The sequence below is a fragment of the Xenopus laevis genome, chromosome 3L (assembly GCF_017654675.1).
Source record: "Xenopus laevis strain J_2021 chromosome 3L, Xenopus_laevis_v10.1, whole genome shotgun sequence".
Classification (NCBI taxonomy): Eukaryota; Metazoa; Chordata; class Amphibia; order Anura; family Pipidae; genus Xenopus; species Xenopus laevis.
Window position 1 is genome coordinate 99,499,381 of NC_054375.1, and position 22,803 is coordinate 99,522,183.

General features: G+C 38.3%; 2 protein-coding genes across 3 annotated transcripts in view; both read right to left on the reverse strand.

The window, feature by feature from the left end:
• Positions 1–1,773: 1,773 nt before the first annotated feature.
• Positions 1,774–9,056, reverse strand: lman1l.L (lectin, mannose-binding, 1 like L homeolog). The gene is made up of 3 exons (XM_018252940.2): positions 8,305–9,056; positions 4,297–4,384; positions 1,774–2,520 (listed from the first exon to the last, which is right to left on the reverse strand). Exons 1-3 carry the CDS (start codon positions 8,466–8,468, stop codon positions 2,296–2,298), a joined length of 477 nt encoding a protein of 158 aa, XP_018108429.1. The 5' UTR covers positions 8,469–9,056; the 3' UTR covers positions 1,774–2,295.
• Positions 9,057–13,729: 4,673 nt separating this feature from the next.
• cplx3.L (complexin 3 L homeolog) overlaps positions 13,730–22,803 on the reverse strand; it is a 28,047-nt gene continuing 18,973 nt past the window's right edge. Inside the window, exons 11-13 of one of the 2 annotated variants that reach the window (XM_041586693.1) lie at positions 18,936–19,053; positions 17,378–17,499; positions 13,730–13,949 (exon numbers count right to left, since the gene is read on the reverse strand). In XM_041586693.1, coding sequence (XP_041442627.1) covers positions 13,916–13,949; positions 17,378–17,499; positions 18,936–19,053 — 274 coding nt within the window. In that variant the 3' untranslated portion in view covers positions 13,730–13,915. Of the gene's footprint in view, positions 13,953–17,377; positions 17,500–18,935; positions 19,054–22,803 lie in introns of both variants that reach the window. The other variant, XM_018252941.2, reaches the window with a different exon arrangement.

Sequence of the window (22,803 nt, forward strand, 5' to 3'; positions counted from 1 at the left end):
TCCAGTGCAAACAGGATTTCTGGTGATTTTAATCGTGAGCTCTGATACATCTTCTAGGCAAAAGGAGCCCCCTTATAATATATATTGGATCATTCATCTGACACCCAACTCCCGAATGAAGACAGAATGAGTAGAAACAGATGCTGAGAGAGGAATAGTAAAGATAATGTAAACATAATTATTTCAGAAACTGTACATAATTTTTAATTAATTGTATTTAGAAGGTTTCTTATTTCAGCATGCTGAAGCTAATATTATATTTTCATTTTTGAAAATTTAGTTCCCTTTTAATCTAATCATGTATACCATAATTATGCAGTTGAGTTACAAACTTTGGGCACGCCTTTCCAAATTACATAACTAGTTTTTAAGTGAAAAGTAGTAAACAACTACTGCAGGTCCCTAACCTTAATAGCCATTAGGTGTTGTCATTTGTTGACATTTGCAGAATTTAATAAAATCTCTGACACACCAAACTATGGGTGGACATGCAATAACCATGCGTTCTTCTAAATAACTGAGTGCTGATCTGTAAAAGAAGCTAACAATGCAGGTAATGCTTTAAAAATATTGCAAAATGCTTCCAGCTTGTAGTTTCCTCTGTGTATAATGGCACTGAGAAATTACAGTTGTGAGAAACTGCAAAGGCAAGATCTGGAAGACCAAGAAAATCTTCAGAGGCAACTTCTCATATGCTAGCCAGAAGGGAAAGGAAACCCTTCATATAACTGCAGAGGACCTGCAGGACAGTTTGGCAGCCATACATAACCATTATGGAAGAGTCATTAGGAGGAAGCCTTACCTGTGGCTCATCACAAGTGTCAACATCGAGGTACAGAATTTAGACAAGCCAGCGGCCTTTTGTAAACAATGCAGTGGGCTGATGAAGTAAACAATGGTTTGTTAGGAGAAAAAAGGAACAGTATTTGGAGAAAAAAAGGAACAAAACAACACCTTGCCAACTGTTAAACCTGGAAGTGGACCCATTATACATTGCATGTGTAGATAGAAGAATGGATTTCACTAAATATCAGCAAATTCTGTATCCCAATGTAAAACAGTTAGTCCAGAAGCTAAAACAACAAGATAATGGTCCTGAACGCCACAATGAGCCACTTGAAGAAAACCAAGCTGAATTCTTTGAAATGGCCCTCAGTCCCCTGATATAAACATAAAATTCTGTAGGTAGATCTTAAACACACAAGTGGGGCCCAGAAGAAGTCAGCATTAGAAGTTATCTGCAAGGAAGAGTTGTCAAAAAATCTCTACAATAAGAACTGAAAGGTTTACTGTGATCTGTACCAAAGGGGGTGATAGTAATACAGTGACTTATTAAGGTGTCCTACAGCATATGCCACAATTATTATTTTCCTTGTTTTTGTGTTCTGGAGTTTGTGAAATAATATGTAACTCTGCATTAAGACTTGCAAAAAAAATGTTGTTGAACACAGTGATTCCTGCAGTAGTTGGTTTCGACCTTTCACTTACAAAATCAACTAAAGTTGCCAATCGGTGCCCAAACCTTTGCGTCCTACTGTATATGTTCAAGCTTTTCTAGCATAAACCCAGCCACACTAGTGGTGCATTCTCAGTCTTGTGGAATAAGGGTTTCCACCTCCACTAAATTGCAGCAAAGCTTGGTCTGAACTATCCCCCTCTATTGTATAATATATGTGTGTGTTTTTTTTCAGCATAACAATAGAAATTCTCTGCATTGTGCAAATTCTGATCTTTCAACAACTAGAAAGTATTTTTTAATTCTACAAAATGGGATTTGATATTTAAAGTAGTGTTTAATACAATGTATAATAAAACATACACACACACTGTAAGAAAATTTGTTTTGCCTTCTAACCTGTTTTGTGCTTTCCATTTTTCTCCCTTCCTGAGTTAGAACTGGCCCCTTTTCCATTTGTATATCCTGATTGTGTTCTTCACAATGATCTATATGTTTTGTGAGCAAAAGTCTTAACACTCAGCATTACACCTCTTAACACGAAAGTTGTAGAAAGGATTATATATATATTTTAAACATGTCATTACTGTTCCATGTAGCCAAACGTTATACTGCAGACTCTTGAACTGCCTTTTTTTGAATTCCAAAGATGTTGGACTGGGGATGCAGGGTTGGGCTCTTATCAATGGGTCACTAACACTTTTGCTGGAATTTGGGCACCAACTGTATTACTTAGCTGGCTTGTATTTTGGGCAGTCACCAGAACTGGGTCTGTTGGAGTGAAAGTGATATTAAATGTCCTGACTGCCTGCTAGCTGGTTTAAATCAAGTAGTACAGGTCACATTACTATACACTTCTCTGCTGACTGCTTCAGGTCATCCAGAGTGGACTGTGCTTTTCCTTTGATTGATTCTAAGTCAAGATTTTGGATGCTGGTTAGCTGTCCTATGACAGATGATTTTCCCTCCTCTTCCTCATTGTCCTCTTCAATCATTTTAGCCAGTTCTTTAGGTAGGTCCACATCTCCTCCAGCCAACTGGATCTGTGCATCATCAGTTTCACTCTAAGAACAGAGGGACACTCTGATTTAAAACAGTCAAGGTAATATACAAATATGTTTTACCATACTGGTAAGGCTTGCTTTTTATTACAACAAGATTAATAAAATTATTCTTTCTTATCCTTTTCAAGTAAAAAAATATTTCCCTCTTTCCTGCCACAGATCACAAAATCAACAGCTCTGGCTCTTAGAGTAGATTCTAGTTATGTTATCCTGTTTATTAGGTATGGGAAAATGGCCATCCTTCAAGTCATTATATAATTTATATTTTCTGTAATGAGGAGGTTGTTAAATATACTTCAGTATACATTTTTCAATTGCTGTCCATCTTTTATTTTTTTATTGTTTTACCACAACTAAAGTTTAATGTTCCTGGCAGCTCAGTGATCTAGGAGCATCTGAACTGTTACAATTTGCTTCATTTAGTTGAAACAATTAGTTGATACATTTCTCAGCAGTATCCTTGGAATATTAACAACAATTGTATCAATTCTAACAGCTGCCTTTAAAGAGAAACTCCACAAAAACATAACTTAAGCTTTTTGAAAAGTAAATTTCAAGCAACTTTGCAACATACATCATTTAAAAAAAAATGCAGACTTTTTATGATTTTCAATGGTTTCTGACAGTTCCCTAAGCCCTAATGATGCAGACAGAGAAGAACTGTTAAACAGCTGGATTTCAGCATTGAAAATGGCACTTATTCTTACTTTTTGAATAAACAGGTAACTGTGATGTATATATGAGGGGTTTCTGTGTTATGTGGGCCTCTTTATCAAATTTTGGTTTGGAAGCCGGAGTTCCTCTTTAATGATACTCAGGGATTCTGCTCAGCAGGGAAAAAGATGACAAATGTATCAACTAAATGTATCAATTTAAACTGGTTTAAAAGGTGAAAAATGAAACTTTACACTTCAATATTAGACGAACAGTCACAAATAGGAAGTAATTGGAAAAATTCTTTATTTCTGGTGAAGTATCTGAAACTAACTGAACTGAAAAGTGTTTGAAGGTGAAGGGTTGTCCACGCCTTCCATGACTTTGGACTCCATCAGTGAAAACCAGCCCATAGTTTGGGAGCTAGTGTTCTAAAGAATAATTCAAAAAGAATATATGTACCTTTTAATATTGCAAAATACATCTGCACCTGTGTTTGTGATTTTACTATGGGCACCATTGTTAGCAAGAAACCATCGAAATAATCTCTCCATTTACTAGCATGAAAAGACCCTTAAAAGAGAACTAAACCCCTCTAATGTGAAAAGCCCCATCCACTACCCTCCATAGTGCCCCCTCCCTGCTCCCCCCCCCCATAGTGCAATATAATATGTCCCTAATTGAGCAGAGCTTAAGGGCGCCATTTTCAACAGTTTTCTTTAGGAAGGGACTGGTGACACTGAGATATTGGAGCCAGTCCGATATTTGCACCAACTGTGCTTGTGCCAGAAACTCTGTCAATGGCTGAAGGTAAGAAAGAGGATCCTGAGAAAACCGAAGATGTGGAAGATGGTGCCCTTGAGCTCCACTGCACTACTCCGCAAGGATACAGGAGATTCACAATCAGGGACACATTTTTCACTAATGCACAATGCAGGGAGGGAGCACAATGGAGGGTAGTGGATGGTGCTTTTCACATTGGGGGGTTTAGTTTTCCTTTAAGCAAGAATAAAAACTAATACCATTAATTTTCGATCCGGCAATTTAAACATAATCAGATGTGCTTTCTCTGTACCTTAGTTCCCTATCTGTAGGCTATTTGCTTAGTAGACAGTTATTTACCTTGGGCAGGCGGTACTTTTCTCTGAAGTGGCTTCGAAGTGTAGCTCTCTCCGCCTTGCGCTGCGTGTACAAGGCATCCCTCTCCATCCTGGATGGGGCGAATAATATCAAAACTTTGAATTCTAAAATACATATTTCCTATCCTAAAATCCCTTTCCCTTAAAAAAAATATAAATAAAATATATTTTATATAAAATAAAAGGGATATCAAGTGATTTCTAACATTTATCCTTTTTAGTATTTTTCATTTTAACAGGTGTTCCTGTGCAGTGATTTTTTTTAATGCAGTCGGGTGCATTCATTTCTTTGTTGCTTGTGCTTATAGGACTGTGCTGAAAGCGGGTGAGAGGCTGCATACGTTCCCCACAGAGAAAGTTATGATACTGACTAGTATGTAATTATTGACTCTGACAGCCATCTTGATCAGTTAAAGCATGATTTCTGAGTAAGTTTAAACTAAGGATAATATGTTTGTATGAAATATATGTATAACTAAAATAACCAATATACCAATTAGGGAGAGCTCCATCCCTACTACATTCCGAGCCCTTTAAGATAAACGGGCATAAATCATGCAACGCTCACCATGTGAGTGAGGGGGTCCGCGTGCAGCTGCCCCAGACCTATTGTTTAAAATTCAACTTCACCGTTCAGTAAGCATATGATGTTAACAGGTCACTCACCGATCCACGACTCTGGTCTGGGTGCAGCACCTCAAACCCACAGCTTGGGGAGACTTCACAGTGAACACGATTCCCTTGCGTGCAAGGGATTCGTGTTCACTGTGAAATATATTTATGTTGTATTCATCAACCAGAAATAATGTCAAAGTAGCTCTTAATCATTTTACACCACTTTCTCCAGACTTCTAAGTTCAGTCATATTCCTTAAGAGAGCTTCAAGAGGCTGTGATGCCCTAAAGCACTAATAAAGGCTTTTTAAATAAAATTTGGTGGTGCTGTTCTAAATACGTTCTTACTTGTGATCCCAATGGACAGTGGCCATTGAAGGATGTGCACTACCTCTACAAATAAGTGATAATCGTTGTGCTGACTACTTGTTCGCCATACTTAAGAGAACTGCAAACAGACACAGGGAATACGCCTACAGATAATGAGGTTCAATAGGTTACAGTGTCTGTCCCTATGGCCTCATAGAAACATTCTTCCTAGCTTAATTAAGCTGCCTAACCTCAGAGCACATTGACCTGATAATAGTAACTGTTTCTCAAGTGACGTGTGGTTCCAGTCTTTCCTGGACAAGCAAGGGTGATTCACCACAATTAAATCTCGCAAATACCATCCATTTGGCCTGACACAATAAATTCTTTAATCCCGGACTACCCTTTAATTTAATATACTGCGTTTGCAGAGGTATGCTTGGAAAAGCTCCTTAGGGGTCTTTACAGCAAACAGCAATAATGCTGCTAAGAGGAAGATTATAGACTGTGGGAAAGGGGAGTTAATCTGCCCTCCCTATTATATTTAACTTATTTATTGTGCTTTGTGGGAGCTCACAGATAGGAGACTTCTTAACACCCTCCTAAGATGATGTTAATGTGAAAGCGCTGGTGTTCATTAATTCATATTTTTACCATAAATATCTCACTTTGCTTCCTAATCAAGAGGTGTTTGTGCTTCATCCCTCTTATCACATATTATTTTTACACACCACACTTGTTTTATTCTGCTCCTGTTTCTCGTTCACTTTACTTTCTCAACCTCTTGCTGTTCCCCATTATTAATTAAATCATAATTATTTTATGATAACCAGCTGTTTCTCTTCTTTTACCTTGTAGAATCATTTTCTTTTTTAATCCATTACTTTCCATCTGGCCATTGTTTTATTCCTACTCCCCTTTCAACTACAAACAGAGTTGCATTCACAACACAGCGTTATCCTTTTTTTTTTTGGGCTCAATTATTATTACAATGATCCTCCTTGTCAAGCTTTAAAGCATGTTATGTGAATAGCTGTATCAAGTAAGGACAAGCACATAGGTTTATTTAATCATAGGTTGTCTCTGAAGTATACAAAGCATGTATGGAAGTGGTTAATTATTTGCTCAAAAAGGTTCCTGACCTAATTATCTGCCTGGTGTGCTGTGCTTTCTTGATACAGCAAGAATTACCTCCCTTGAGCTATATGTCTGGGATTGTAGTTCAACCAGTGAGTGGTGCAGGCTATATATGATATTAGATATGTTTTATGAATATGATATTAGTGTATGGGCATCTTAAGCTAAGTGAAAGCATAACTCTGGTTGCTTAAAGCTATTGCTGTGGAGTACATCATCTAGTTATCTTGGAATTCATCTCCAAAATCTCTGTATTTATGAAATTTAAACATTGACTTGGTTTTTAGAAAGGTTTTCAATGAAATATATGAATTAGTTGCTTCATGGTGAGCATCATAAATATGTCCATTGTGAATCTTAATATATTACCCAAGTTGTCAGTAAAAGCACTGAATTGTTTCCCTCCTTACATTTCATCATTCTATTTTATTTTTTAATACTCTCAATTCTGGCATTTTAGAACAGTGATCACCTCATTTGTGTTTACAATACTTTGCTTAGTAGTCTCTAGTTAAGGCTTTTGTGAATAGAAGTATATCACCATGGAACTGAAATATTGGTTGTGCCCTATCTGCAGGTTACTACCTAAAGCTTTAGTTTCATTCTATGCCTCTGCTCATTATTGGACCACCGTAATTGGTTCATTCTGATCTATCAATGCAATTCTTTTTCATAATTCCCAGTTCACAAATGCACAGAAATAATATTGTTATCACATGTTGGGATTGTTTGGTTACGGTGTTATTACATTTCTCTGTGTGCTATAATAACTGAATACATCTTTGTATGGGATTATATGTCAGTTGGTGTTATTATTGGCTTTACTTGCCTTGCTCTCTGTTTATTAATGCTTCATTCTGGCAGGTAGTCTTTGAATATTATTACTATGATTGTGTTTATTTTCCTTTTTTTTTACATCCCTCTTTTTACAGGCCTGCCAGTCACTGTTCACCCCAGTCTGTAAAGTAATGCATCTGATCCCCATGTCTGTTTTCTTCACATAATCCAGCAGTGAGTTGAGAACACACAATGGGGAGGGGGATAGTGTCTGGCAGATGGGAGGATTACGTTTAGGAATGTTTACGACTGGAGACAATAAAATAGAAATGTACAGATCTCTGGATTAAGCTAGCAGGCATCCACATAAATGAGAATTAAGGAGATTAACCCATTTTCTGCTAGCAACCTTTTTTGAATCCTTCGCTGAGTATTATGAATGGCACAGTAAATGTCTGAATGCTGTTTATTCTGCTTGTAATATAATTTTTTTTATCGTGTTCAGCAGGGCCTCAAATTTATGAGTGGTAAGGGCAGTATTTGTCAGGGTCTTGTTTTTTGTAAACGTTTAAGAATGACATATAGCTGTCGCTAGATAAACATGTTTTAGAATTCATTTGGGTGCATGCTCCAGAGTTGTGTCTAGACTAAAGGGTTTTTATGTTTTGTGATCATTCCAATACTTATTTACAATATGAAGTTGCCACCTAATACAACTACACTGCTCCAGTTGGTGTAATGTTTACAATTCACTTAGTTTATGTCTATCAGCGTTGAACGTGTTACTACTTTATTATGTTTGTATATTTGTTGCACAGTCTCCCAGTAGCACTCTCTGCAGAATATCTACCTATATTACCACGTGGATCTATGTACGTATTGTAAGCCTCCTATAGTACACGTTGCACCCAGAGTTTTACTGTTATTTTGCATAGGCAGTGGAAGGCTGTCAGTTGTGGTCCCGCAGAAAAATCAGGTCTTTTTAAATTCTCTCTTCCTTATTAATTGAAATTTAGGTCAAGGGGCAGCCTAGAGGACATTATAGTTTAGTTTGCTGCCAAGTTTGTAAAATAATATTAGCAAAGTGGGAACTATCTGCCAATGAATAACTAACCTAGTGTGCAAAGTGACGGAGTGAAAATTTGAATACTTACTTTTCTTCAAGTAGCTGTTTTTGATACTCTTCATACTCCTCCCTTGTCATCCCTTGTGCTTCTGCTGCTGATTTTTCTCCTTCTCCTTTTTCCTCTTTTCCCCCAAGACCTCCTGTGAGGTTCTTCAGCTGCCCACCTACCATTGTCTTCACCATAAATGCCATATTGCAAAAATATATCTTCTTAAAACTTTCCTTCCGAAATGGAAATGTCTTTTAGATGAAAGCTGTGACTGTTACAGTGTTGAGGTCCAGTCTGTGTTCCTCTGAGCTTAACCGTTCTCTTCAGAAACTCACTGAATGTCTTAGCCCAACAACAGAAGTTCAGGCTTTGCCAAACAGAGATTTTTGGCTCCGCAAGTACTGGGGATTCCCTCTCAGCAACAACCTGTTCTTGCTGCTAATTCCAAAAGTCAGTGTATCCTAAATTTCCAGCCTCCAGCTACTAACCGCTTTGTAAGTTCCTTTTTCATTGAGTTCAGTACCACAGAACTGGACAGTTCCCAATAAAGCTCCTCTCTCCTGGTGTGTGAGTTGGGAGGGAGGGAAGAATACACTGTAGTCACAGCTAGTGGAGGAACTCACTGCACAATCAGTCCCTTCTGCCGAGTCTGGCTTGAAGCGTCAAACCCATTGGCTGTCACGAAGTCACTTAGTCTTTCCAATCTGTTCACATATCTCAGCTACAGCCCACATTTAGGAAACATCTATTTTCATTAGCTGCAAATCTTTCAAATCCCCATTATTTGCTCCCTCACATATCCTGGCTTCTTTACTAGCATAGCATGAATTGTTTACATGTATACTGACATCCTGGTGGTCTCACAGCAAGGGTTAACTCTGACACTTTATTTAAGATTGCTAACTGGAGCTGAGAGGCCCTAAAGGCGTTGCATTAGCACCTGTGCTACTGAATCTCTGTTAGGTTATAAGTGTGAAACATTTCAAGAACATTTGGAAGGCGATACAATTAACACCCTGAGCTGTGTGCTGTTATACAGATACATCTGTAAAGCTTCTTGCCTTTAAATGGGCATATTTAATAATTCACAGAATTATGGTCATTATAGAAGCTAACAATCATTTTACATGACCTAGTAATCGAATTAACTATTTTTTCCATTTTCATTTTTTTGAATCCAGATAAATACAAAAATTGCATACAGAGTATGATTTGCTTTAAATAAAGATATATCCAACCCACCCATCAAGTAACTGAAGTAAAAAAAAAACAAAAAAAACCCACATTCTTAAAGGTCATAATCATCAGAGACTTACTAATGGCGCAAGGTCTAATTAGAGTTAAATCATGTGGCTTAATAGACTGTTAACTATGACACTAACCCTGTTTCTAAGCAGTGTACTCTAAAATCAGTGAGGTGTTTATCCACTGAACCACTGCTCATATGTAAACAGAGTAGTATAATAAAGAGACTTGCATATCTTTGTTTTACTACTCAGTTTACATTAGACCTTTCTGATGTGATGAGCAGCAGTTCAGTGGCCTGAGCAGGAAGATATTCCTTTCTTGAAGAATATAGACACATTATGCTGCTTTTTGTTGTAGTGGTTATCTTGAACTCGCACCCTCTTTGAAAATGTATCTTTTAGTAATTGATTAAAAGGAAGCTGGTTTAAATATAAGCTTGCACCCATATTGTTCTGAATGTTTAATGAATCTGTTAACATAATTAGGGTTTAGTACTTTTATTTAATTAAGATTTTTGAACTGGTTTATTATAGAGCTGCCTCAAACCAACTGTTTTTCATGCTGCAAATAGTTCAGTCCTGATATTTGGCAGTTCAGTATTGCAGATTGCTGGCTTACACTAGAACCAGCTTGTTACAGCACTGACAGTTGTATGCTATTGACATTATGTGTAAGTAAAACATCCATTTGGCTAAGGAGCACATAATTAAAAGTGTATAAAGTAAGAAAAAACATACATAATGATGACTATTTGTAACATTTTTATTAACAATCCACTATAGTTTTCATAATAAAAAACGTAAAAAACGTAAATGTAAACAATTACACAAGCAGAGGGGTATTGCAAGGTGTTTTCCAGAGAAATTGTGCTAGTAAAAATGTGAGGGGCAGCCTTCATAAAGTGCCGCCTGAGGCAAGGTTCCCTGTTATCAGAAGTGTTCAGACATAGTTCAGAAAAATAAAAATAAATATTTTTGTGATTCCTTTTATTGGCTAACTGCTATATGTAAGAATATAGAATAAGTCAGACAAAGGAAACACTACAACAGTGCTAAAATATGTAAATATATGAAAACTGTTTCCAAGTTCTCTGGATATCGGGTTTCAGTATAAGTGATCCCATACCTGTACTAAAATGGTTAACATAATTTATAACAAACAGGGTTTTATTATGTTTTAACAAAGAAGACCTGGAGAGAGCTTGCAATCTAAATCAGTAGTTAGCAAATGCAATCACAAATAGATTACTATATGCTAATGGGGAGACTGATAAGTAGGATCAATTGATCTGCTATAGAAAAGGCTTAAAAGGGTATATACTCACTCACGGGTTTAATACCCATTAAGCTGTGGCTTCCCCATACCCCAATTATATTAGGTCCTTGCCACCACCAGTTCACTGGTATTTTACATTTTAAATCTATATTTTAATGCTTCATACCAGATGGGATTATTTTTTTTTTAACCTATCCCCAGCACATGTGGTAGACAGATTATTCTGAGTATAATACTTTGGCAGACTGTGTATCTGAATAAAAAATAATAAACACTTTTGTAAGTGCATCATACCCCAGAGGCTAGTGCATTAAATGTACTTGTGTAAGGACTAAGCAGTTCATTTAGTGTGCTGGAAGATCACCATCTGCAGGAAGTTAGTCATCAGAGCGTAACAATGTTCTGCCAATTTCAGCCATACAAGTTAAACAGCATAAGACTTGTGACTACCAGGGTTGTGTTTGCAAATAATCTGCTGATTTTAGAGCAGTTTAGCATGTTATCAAATCCACACAGAGGGTTGGCTCTGCTGCTCTCAGCTTGTTTTTTTGCAGACAGAGAAGCAGATCCACACACTTCTGCAACAACGGCTTCTGCACTGAATAGTACAGCTTCCACTTGATTGCAAGCACACACAGCAGAGTGGAGCAAAGGTCTGCCCGAAAATGCGAAAGCAGGCATTTTAGGGCCAAACTTTTCAGTGCAGATCAATGGAACCGAGGAAAGGAACAGGCTCCATGTGCCTTAGCCCTTTGGGTTGCACCTGATCACAGGTCTATCGCTGAGCTTAGATTCTTGTAGAGCAGTCCAGCCTGTCCCCAAGGCCGGATTTACATAGCTGGTGCCCCTAGACCAGATGTCGTGGGTTGCCCATCTCCTCCCTTTTATTCGCGTAAATTTTCGTTATTGGGACTGGAGCAATGGCAATTGGCGTACGGGAAATTTAAAAAACTATTGTATCTCCTTCCCATCTCCAGTGTTTCTGAACCAATGTGGGTGTGGCTGGGTAGCATGCCGCCCCCTCAAATTTTGCTGCCCTGGGCCTTGATGGCTTCTCCACAAATCCGGGCCTGCCTTTGAACCAGCTTTCATAGAAGTATCCTTACTATCCACAGGGCTTCTTTACCGACTGCACAAAATCTCAGTTTTATATACACATTAATGTTTTATTTATAAGCCCCAAATGTTACTCCTTCAGCAAAGAAATACTCATTTAAATGTGTTATAAACAGAAAATGTTTAATTTGACTTTAGAATATGTTTAATTTGACCTTAAGACAGAACTCTGTTTGTTTAAATTGTGCTGTTAAATGTGTCTGCTTTATTCCTTACCCTGCAGTGTAATGTAGAAAAGACAGGTAGGGAAAGATAAATAAAAATAAAGTATATATTAAACACATTGGGGAATATTTAGCAAAGACTGGGGCACCCTTTTATAAACATGTCCCTAGAAATCTCATACAAGTGAATAGAGAACTGCAGAATTTTATTAACAGGCTGTGACAAAAATTTTGATAAATATGTACCGAATTTGTGCAGAAGTCTGACATTTGTTTTTTTGAGATACAACAGGAAAGTGTAAGTACCACAGTCTGGGGATACACATGTAGAGGCCATAACTGCCTTTCTATTTTTGGGTGAAAGCAGTTCTGTTCTGTGTTTACTGGGTGCCGTACACAATTAATACAAGGACAATTGTTATTCAAAAACTTTATATGAGCTTGGTATTGCTACCCCCAGAAGAACTGGGCTTAGATAAAGCATGAGCATTATAGGTAAGAAGGTGCCTGTCTACTGTATTCCAGGAGTTTCCTGTGTGTATAGAATTATACACACCAATATAGATAACAGTAAAATATTTAGAATAATTTAAAATCTGCATTTGTAGCTACTAAATTTAGCATTCAATAGCTTTATGATCAGCACACATGTATTATAGGGGCAAATTCACTAAGATCCGAAGTTGCTCCAGCGACAGCTTCGCCGCACTTCACCAGGCGTAGTTTTGCCAGCGATACGCAAATTCACTAAAATGCGAACTTGCGCTAAGGGAGCGAATGGTATCGAAGTTACGCTAGAGATGCCTAATTTGCATACGGCGCAAAGTTAAAATATAATGGACGTATATGCTGCAGCAACTACATTACACAAGCCTAGGAAACCTTTCAAAAATAAAATGAAGGTGTTCTATTGCCCTACACATTTGCCCACTGTATCGTTGAGTTGCCATATGTTAGGAAATGTAGGGGGGAAGGAGGGTACCCCAAAAAAAAATTACTCTATTTTTTATACTATCACCCTTAAAAAAGTAAAAGACGCCAGCATTTTTTGGGACTTAGAAAAAATGTCAACTATTTTTGGACAAACTTCTATCTATTGTATTGAACTTCGCCTGGTCTGACCTGGCGAAGTAAAGTCTAGTGCAAGAGGTAACATTCAGTAAAATGCGCAAGTTAGTGAATAAGCGTAGTTACGTCCTTTCGCCATAGCGCAACTTCGCCTGGCGTAAGGGTGTGAAGTAGCGCTAGAGTAGGTCCACTTTGCTTGCAAATTTACACCAGCACTCATTAGACACGCACTATTTATTGGGCTGGTGGGGGTCCTGAATCCCAGTACAACCTGGAGGAGAGTAGCCCAGCATTAGGCTCACCAAAACAAGAATTTCACCTTGCTCTTCTGTTCCAGTGTTCTGATTTAATGTGTGTTGTTTTCTGTAGGATTTGCTATTACAGTATATCAGTGAGGATTGATATTATTTGGATGTTGTTAGGTGCAGCTTTGAAATGAAAAAGCAGTGTCAGAGCCTTGCGATGATTTATCTCACCAAAGCATTGCACTGACGTGTTTAGCTATACTGTCACTACTCTAGAAATGAAGCCTCCTCCCCCCATAGCAAAGTATAAAATGGGTTGTATGCCAAAATAAATGTAGGAACCGTTTATTTTGTTAACATGAAATATTTTTAATTTCCACAATCTAGATTTAAAAAAACTGATAGAATTACAGTTTGCATGTGTGCTACATTTACTATTTTAACTACAGAATATTCAGAATTAGACAGCTTGCATTTAATAGAGCCAAAGAGCCTTCTGATGAAGTCTGAATTTCTGTTCTTCACACTCACCCTTCAATAAACTTTCTTAGTGCCACAATCCTTTTTGCTGCTGAACAAACATAAAATAAGATATTAGGTTCAAGGTTTTTTTTTCACATTGGAGACTTTTTCTGGTATTTTCCAACATATCTGAAAAAAAGTAAGAATTATTGGTCAATTATGGCTTATAAGAAGGTACCTAACTTGAAGGACCAATGGGTACATCTTCTCACAGAGCCTATAAGGAAGCAAGGATACTTGGTTGAGCAATACTACAGCTAGGTACACATGTGGCACATGTACTTTGCAATTGTAATTTTTTATCAGGAGTGATACTTTTTACTATCTTAGTAAGGGCAAGACTTTTTAAAGCCTAGATAAAGGTACTGAAAAGGTTGAAATACCTGTGAGAGGTAAAAATAAGAAACTCCTCCTTATGCCGATTCTTTTTATCCTTATTTCTTTATATAATCTCAGCCTAGTGATGAGAAATTCTTTTTGTTCTGGTGTATTTGTTTCTTGTTTCATTGCCATAATACTCATTACCATTTTATATGATTAATATGTTGAGTTTAGCCTATTGTAAAATGTCTTCCTTTATATACTATGTCATGGGTATTCATGGGTATTCTGGCTGCAATTGTGTAATGCTGTTGGCACAGGCTTCATAAAATGGAACTTTAATTGCCTGTTATTGAAAGCCTTGTTTATTGAACATCTGACAACCAATTACTCATTCATTGTTCTTCTCATCTTGTTTAGTTATTGACATCTAATTGTGATTGTTGATTTTCATAGTATAAATTCATTTTATAATTTTGAATTTCATTGAAATATTCACAGGGGGCAAAGGTAGACATTTACCAGATCTCTATATTTCCTGCCAAAACAACCATATCTATAGCCACTGGATCATTGGCGCATTGACTGCACATTAAATGGATATGCAAAGGCCATGTCTAGGCATTTACATTGCCTCAAGTGGCTGCTCAGGAACAGAAAGGGGCATATTTATCATGCATTGTAAAAAGCGGAGTGAAGTATTACCAGTGATGTTGCCGAGAGCAACCAAACAGCAATTAGATTTTAACAGTTAGAAAAAAAAAAGCAAAGATTGATTGGTTGCTATGAGCAACATGACTAGTAATGTTTCACTCCACTTTTTACACAGCATGATAAATAGACCCCTAAGTGTTTTCTCAATGGCCCTACAACAGTCTATATTTCCCCCCCCCCTTGATCCTTGGCTTGCATTTCCTTTTCATAAGATTATATTTATTTTGGGGATGTGAAAGAGTTAACTTCCCCTACATTTCAGGATGTCCCATGGACATGGCCTATACCCTATGGGAAGGAGGTATTCCCAGTCTAGGTGTATTGTGAATATTTCCGGTTCCCTAGGCTATTAAAGTGGAGGGGACCCATAGATCTTCCTCTTAGGACTCCACATGAAGCAGGGAGTTAATATGCCAGAGGGCTTGAGGTAAAGGGAGACCTTAGTATTGGAGAAGTTTAAAGCCCGTAGATATATTGAAGCACTGAAACCCCTGTGAACATGGTTTAAGAAGGATAGATTAATTCCTGTTAAGAGTGGCTTGGATGGTTGGACAAGCATAATATTATAAGTTGTTGTGATACTAAAATCTACAATTAGTATAGATATTATATTTATAGATTATATATTATATAGCTATATTATTTATACTTGATATATGCGAGTGTATACATAGGTTGGTACGAGTGTGTGTGTGTGTGTGTATATATATGTGCACTGGGGTTCATTTGGAGGGGTTGAACTTGATTGGAATTTGGTCTATTTTCAAGAACAGTTCTGTTCTCCACCAAGGAGAGATATGGTGGGGTAAGTGGGTAACAATACTCACCTAGTGTATAGAAGTGGAAAGGTATCCAGGCTAGTGTTCTGGTCCTGAAAGGAATCCACTTTGGGGATCCAGTACACTGCTGTATCATGCATGTTGGTAACACTATACCTCCAGCCTAGTCTGTTTCCTACCTCAAATTAGTTTTGATGTGTGAGTACATTTATTTTGCCTTCATATTTGTATTACTGGATCGATTTGCCTCACTATTTGTACAAGCAAGTACCCCTTACTCTTTGTGGATGATTGCCTTATGTGACTTTACATCAAGTTTAAAAAATATAATATTTACAGACCAGAAAGAACGCTAGAAAATGCAAAAAATCTGAAATAATGTAAGAATCCCTCAAGTGACTACAATCAAAGCTAAACAGGTAAATTCATACATGATATTATTTCCGAAATTCCATTCAAGAAAACTTGGACAGCAAAATCTGAACAGCACTTAGCCACAAAGACTGACTCTATGGTTACTATATGGTTAGGAGAAAGGATAATTTCCCTGCTGCAAAAACTATGCCTTCTGATGCAGTGTGCCCAGTGTAGCCGAAGCACTGATTCTGAGCAGAATAAACTGAAAATGAAGGAATAGCAGACTATAGGGAAACTACACAAACTACATTTGTTTATGAAATAAGTATTAGCATTTAATGCTTAACATTCCATTTCTATATTTTATTATAAATATATAGTTTCCCTTTAAATGCAGTTAACGTAAGCAGTGTAGCACCATCCATTTCTCTTCCCCATCTGTCACTTGATATAATGCTGAATTAATCAGTAATAATAACAGGGGTTGTTTAACTGGTTTCTTATTTAGTGTCACAAATGGCATGCATCAGTGATGTGAATGGGTTAATGCTGAAACCATATATACAGGGGGCTGATGGAAGCAAGGAGAGATTATTTTTCTTTCTCCAGATGGAACCCTTATATATAACACCATCTGCAATAAGAATACATTAATGTCAGCTCTGGCAGGTTTTTCTTCTGAACAGTTAGCACTTGGTACAGCTTGTTCTGGAGCCCAGAAGTAATAATAATACAGTGAGAAGAAACAAAAGGGGTGCTTTAGGGGTTTTCTGCAGAGCTATAGGGCATTTTCTTATAATGGACTTATGACAAGGTATTCATAGTTATTACAGTTACAGCTTATGCAGAGCTTTATAGAGAATGCTTGCAACACAGAGTATTTAGAGTTCTCATGGTCACCAAAACTGTGTAAAGATGGACTGTTGCAGGGTATGTTTCATCCGTTGAATGTCATTTTAACCTTGATCTTTCAGGGCCCTCTACATGCCTAAGCCACCATTCATCGCATAGTTTGCTTCCCTTCTCCTCATCACTACTGACCACAGTTCTATTAAGCAGTCACTATTGTTCCTTGCTGCTTTTTCTTGCTCATTTCTTGGCTTAAACTATAAATACCTTTACTTTCACTTCATGTTGCAGCTACCCACTATGCCTTTATTCACACGTGCCAATTGTAACTCAATAGGCTAATGATATTTCACCAATATGTCCATAGGAATTAGGTGAAAATGTTGGCACTGGCAATTTCATTTTCCTGATTCTTACCTTAAAATACACACAAGTCTCCCAGGATAGAACTTACCTGAATAACAGATAAAACACTGAACATATGATCTGGAGAAGCAGGAATGTAATAAAAATGCCACTTGTTAAGCAGGAAGAGTGGTCAGTGCTGGTTGGACATGGCAAGTTGTGTGTGCTGCCCTAAAGGAAAGCATATAGTACCATTACCATCACACTAACACAGGCCTTGTCAGCATTACACATACTTTACTTGCTTGTGTCTGCTAACTTCTATGCTTTTAAGAATTTTTGCTTAGAGTAATGATGGCTCGTGCACAATATACACAGGTGCAAATCTCCTTGTTTTTTTATAACCCACAATGCAGTGGTTTTTAACTACAATTCCAGTGGAATTGTAAGCCCATGCAAAGTTGCATCCACTGCACGATGCACCAATATTTGAGTAATTTGTGTGCAAGTTGTAGCTTTACCGTACTTATGTTGGCATGCCACGGTGGCAGTTAACAGCATTGGTGCCAATCACTTTGCAGTTGAAGCTATTGATGGTAACCCAAGGCCAGGCTGCCAAAGATTCCTGTTTTCCAGTGTATATGCATAAATATGCACATAATTCATAAGTACAGACTAAAGGTGTTTGTCATAAGTTGCAAAGGAGCATGCATGAATACCTTTTTTGCATGGTATCAACACTCCTAGTATCCTAGTATCATTCTAATATGTATAAGGGAGCCTAGAGTTAAGCAGTGTATGTGGTTTAAGGGCAGGTGTAACACATATACGCACACATGCCTACACTGATTGTGGACCCAGATGTTCTGAGTTGATGAGGATTGGAGCAGCAGGGGTAGCTTTGACCCCACTTCCATGTAAAGATCATACCAGGCAAGAGCTTGCACTGTATTCTATAAGTCTCCTCTTCCTGGGAAAAAAACACTTGCAGCACCTATTTTAAGGAACCCAGTGCGACTAACTGTCAAGCACTATAGACATATAAAATGTGGAGATGGGACATCACTGATGTTACAGTGTTAAGATATGAGCTTCTGTCACTAAACCTGATGCACAAGTCATTTAGGGCAGATAACCATTCAGTATACATATATACAGTACAAACTAGAGCCCAGCTAGTACCAAGAGCTGCAGCTAAATATACACTGAATATTTTAAGAAATATGTTACACTAGGCACTACAACTCCCAAAATCCCTGCAGTTATTCTTGGATAATTCTTTTTAACTTATATTGTTAAGATCAAGCAACTTACAATAAAAAAAGAGAATACAATTTTGAAAACTGACATTTTCCAGCTTTACTCTGTGTGTATTTCTCATGCCTGGTTTATTGGACTAACTCACTGGCTACTTATATAATACTGTTTTACACAGATTCCTTAATGACAGCACATCTCTGCCCATTCTCCATGTGCTATAAACTGCTATTGCCACTTTCTGGGCATGTTTAGTTCCTAATCAGCAAACACTGCCCTTGCAAAGTGGTGTCAGAGAAAGCCCCCATGCGGATAGGGATATTTAGGGCACAACTTTGGTGTTATTTCACTACCAGATCCTGTACTGCGGCTAGTGCTGTTTTACCACATGGAATCAATGTTCTTCTCACCGAAGTTTTGACCAGGCTTTGTAGGTTTTTCTTAATCATGCTGAAATCCTCAGTAAAGTTGCTGCTCGGAGAAGGATGCAAGTCTTTAGCTTTCTCTGCCACCTTTACAATGTTTCCTCTGTGGATAAATGTTAGATAATGATGAGTTGTGTCCATCTATAGCACCACTGATCTTGTACTGTATAAATGCAGATATACAGAGAAGGATGTTCTTTGCTCTCAGGTCTGCTCTTCCCACTTCCAACTTTTTATACCTGCATTTGTTTATGTAATACCCACCACATGCTGAAGTATTGTATATAACTGTATGAGAACATCCCACAGAGACATTTACTTGAAGCATGCATTGGAAGCCAGAGTAGACTATTGTACTGTATGTTGTGCTATTCACATCAGGTAACAGAATTCTTGTTTATATACTGTATGTGTTCTTTCTTCTATTGTGCCAGCTATGTGATGAAAATACGTTTTACATGTGTGGGTTTCTTGATCAGTTGCTGATCAGCTCTCAGCAAATCCTCAAGGATGCATTTTTCTGAGGAGTTTAGGAATCTGCCAACGGAATCTTTTATGAAAAAGAAAGTATAGATAATCTTTGTGATACAGCTGAATTTGTTTCCACCACAAAGTTGCATTTGCAAACAACACTTTCCGACTTTTAAAATGCTAACATTGCCAAGTTCCTAATATCTAATGCTGCTCTTACTGGGGATGCCACAGGAATTTGCAGCAAGTTGTGCATCCAGAGTCATGACAACTGCTTATAATTAGATTCAGTAATGCCCTGCATACTTGCCTAAGGTACAATGATAGAAGAAACAACTGGCATTTGTTTGTAGGCCACTATACACACACACACACACACATTTATATATTCAGTTCTATAAGAGGCATCCCTATTACAAAGTCCCTATTACAAAGTTTATGGGTGTCAGTTAAGAATAAAAATATAGATTAAAAAAATAGTTCCAGACAAAAAGAAGATGCATTGGATTTGCAACATTTCAGTTTGGTGCTTAGTCATGTAAATTCATTCCTCTCTATGCTGCCCAAGCTTGTCCATTGACCTGGGTGCTGAGCCAAAGAGGTAACTTAAAAAAACTCGCCTCAGCCGGCAGCACCAAGTATGTTACCAGGGGCAGCAAAAAAGCAGCTCCTGGTACCTTTTTAGAGCAGAATTTCTGATTTTTAAACTGAAATTCAGCTTTTCTAGTGCAAGAGAGTGCAATTGAGCTCTCCACACTAGTGATGCACCCCCCACCGACCCCCCTCCTCTCAGCAAAGGTAAGCGCTACGGCTGAGCATTGCAGGAACCACCTGAGAATGGCCACTGCCATTGACAAATTATGTTGACACTTACACACACTAAGGGAAATTTATTACATTTATCAAACTTGTATCTGTGGTACAACATTATTGAATTAATATTATTTTCTTATCTGATTGATTTGCTGCAACATGGAATATAACGGAATGCTTTTTCCCTGCATGCAATTTGTACAGGTGATAGTGTTGGCACTCACTGTGATTGTGCTCTCTTTCCTGAGTTTCCAAGCCAGTGCTCCAGTTTGCTGAAAACTGCCAGCCCAGAGTAATACTGTCAGACTGCCAAGTAACCATCTTCTTCTGTCTCTCAAGAAGTTGGAGACATGGCACACCTACAGGGAGCGAACAGGAGCACTAAATGGGAATGGGGGGTGGTCTGAGGAATGTGATTATAATCCCTGGGGGCTCCCAGCACTATCACCTGGCACCTCCCCAGTGATATGTGTATTGATAAGCGAACGTACCCTTTATGTACTACTTTCCTCTTCTTAAGGGTCTCTCCCTCCTGTTTGGTACAGGGGCTCAGCAGGTATAAGGGCCTCAGTGGGACACTAATTTATTGCCTTATTAGCAAAGTTTAAGGGTCAAAAAGTTAATTTTGCTGTGGGGCCCAGCAGGGCCGCCATCAGGGGAGCACAGGGGGTACTCTTGTACTGGGCCCTGGCCTTAAGGGGGGCCTGGCTGTGCTGTACTTTTCGAAAGACCCGGCCCCCTTGACAACGCTGAAGCTGTGCCGCCTAAAGTCCCGAACAGCCGAAGTCCTGAAGCTGCAAAAAGACCCGAAATCACGAAAATAGATGAAGTTAAAGTCCTGAAGCTGCAAAAAGACCCGAAGTCACGAAAATAGATGAAGTTAAAGTCCTGAAGCTGCAAAAAGACCCGAAGTCACGAAAATAGATGAAGTTAAAGTCCTGAAATGGCAAAAAAACCCAAAGCCACGAAAATAGACAGAGTTGATGTCCTGAAGCGGTGAAAATAGATGATGTTGAGGTCCTAGCAAGGCAAAGAGACCCAAAGCTACGGAAATTAACAATGTTGAAGTCCTGAAGGCACAAGTTCGTGTGTGTGTGCGCGTGTTTTTTTTTTTTTTTTTTTTAAAACCCCTGGCCACCAATGTATTATTTTAATACTCTATAGGCCCCTGCCATCAATGTTTTTTTTAAACTTGTAGAAGGCCCTGAACTCCAATGGTTTTGTAAAAACTTTTATGGGGGGCCCTGGTGCAATTTTTTATTTATAGGGGGGGCCCTGACCACCAATGATTGAAGTTGTAGGGGGGCCCTAACCTGGTGTGGACTTTTTACTGCTGTGTGGGAGGGATCTGAGGTGTGGCTTGGAGGCAGAATCTGTGGTGGGCGGGGACCAGGGGGTCCAGAAAATGTTGCTGTACGGGGCCTCTTGATTACTGGTGGCAGCCCTGGGGCCCAGTAACCACTGCCTTGGTACTTTTATTTGTCCTTTTTCATTTTCCCAACTCTGGACAGGGGGCAGGTGACGTCTGAGGCAGAGCTGATCACCATGCCATTAACTTTAATGTCCTGTCCAGCTATCCTAATTTGGAAATATGGTCCGGGTGAAAACCTGACAGGTGGCAACCCTACCCTCCATTCTTTTGTCTGCTAGGAAACTGCACTGTGATAGGTCAAAGTAGAGCATGTGAGAAGGAAGCTTACCTTTTGTTACAGAGTCCATTATGGCTTAATATAGTTCAGTTGATTGTCACATGGACAATGACTGGTGGGATACATTAAAAATGTATGATATGAACTAAATATAATGAAACAGTTACATGTTGATTCATATCTACACGTCATGTCTCTTAATCGTCCCCTCTGTCTCTAGTTTTCTATGCCTTAAGTTTCCAGTCTGACACTGCCATCAGCTTTGGGGTTCAAACCACTGACCAAAGCAACTGGCTAATTTGCTAAGTGGAAACACATGCAGACTGTGGCTTTATCTGGAGGTGTCTGGATTGTGATAACTTACAAATAACTTCAAAATTATTAATTTAAGTGTTTAATTTATACATATCTGAAAGTTGCTTAAAAATACATTTTATTTCAATATGTACATTTCTGTATTTGGCTGTACAACCCCTTTAATATTCCATAACCCTGAGTCCCATAGCAATTTCAGTTATCCTTCCCAAGATGTTTCATTTTGCCTTAGAGCAGGGAGTTCATTTGCAGTGAGGCTAATGTATCTTCTGTCTAATATGCCTAAATCAAATAGGATTAACCCAGGATTTTGAGTTTTCTCTGATTTAAATGCAATCCAAATGCAACAAAACAGGAAAGGGGAGAAAGCCCTCGGTAGTGCTGTGGACGAATCAAGACCAGTAATTAATTACTATATATATATTTAACATATTGAAAGGAACTGCTTGCTCATAGCAAATCATAAGGTTACTGGTGACCTCAGGAAAGACAGAAAGAGTTGAAAATATGTAAATATATCCAAGGTCACTTGTCCACAGGGCTGGAATGTTCTTTCTGATGTTGTTAATGTAAAATGTACAGTGTAGTGTAGTGTGTAAAACCAT

What these genes read in the sequence shown, in the direction of transcription:
- lman1l.L (XM_018252940.2), bottom strand. Translation starts at nt 8,468, where the DNA reads ATGGCATTTATGGTGAAGACAATGGTAGGTGGGCAGCTGAAGAACCTC. An exon ending in AAACAGCTACTTGAAGAAAA is followed by an intron (nt 4,385 to 8,304) that starts GTAAGTATTCAA and finishes CGCCCCATCCAG; the next exon opens with GATGGAGAGGGATGCCTTGT. An exon ending in AAAAGTACCGCCTGCCCAAG is followed by an intron (nt 2,521 to 4,296) that starts GTAAATAACTGT and finishes CTCTGTTCTTAG; the next exon opens with AGTGAAACTGATGATGCACA.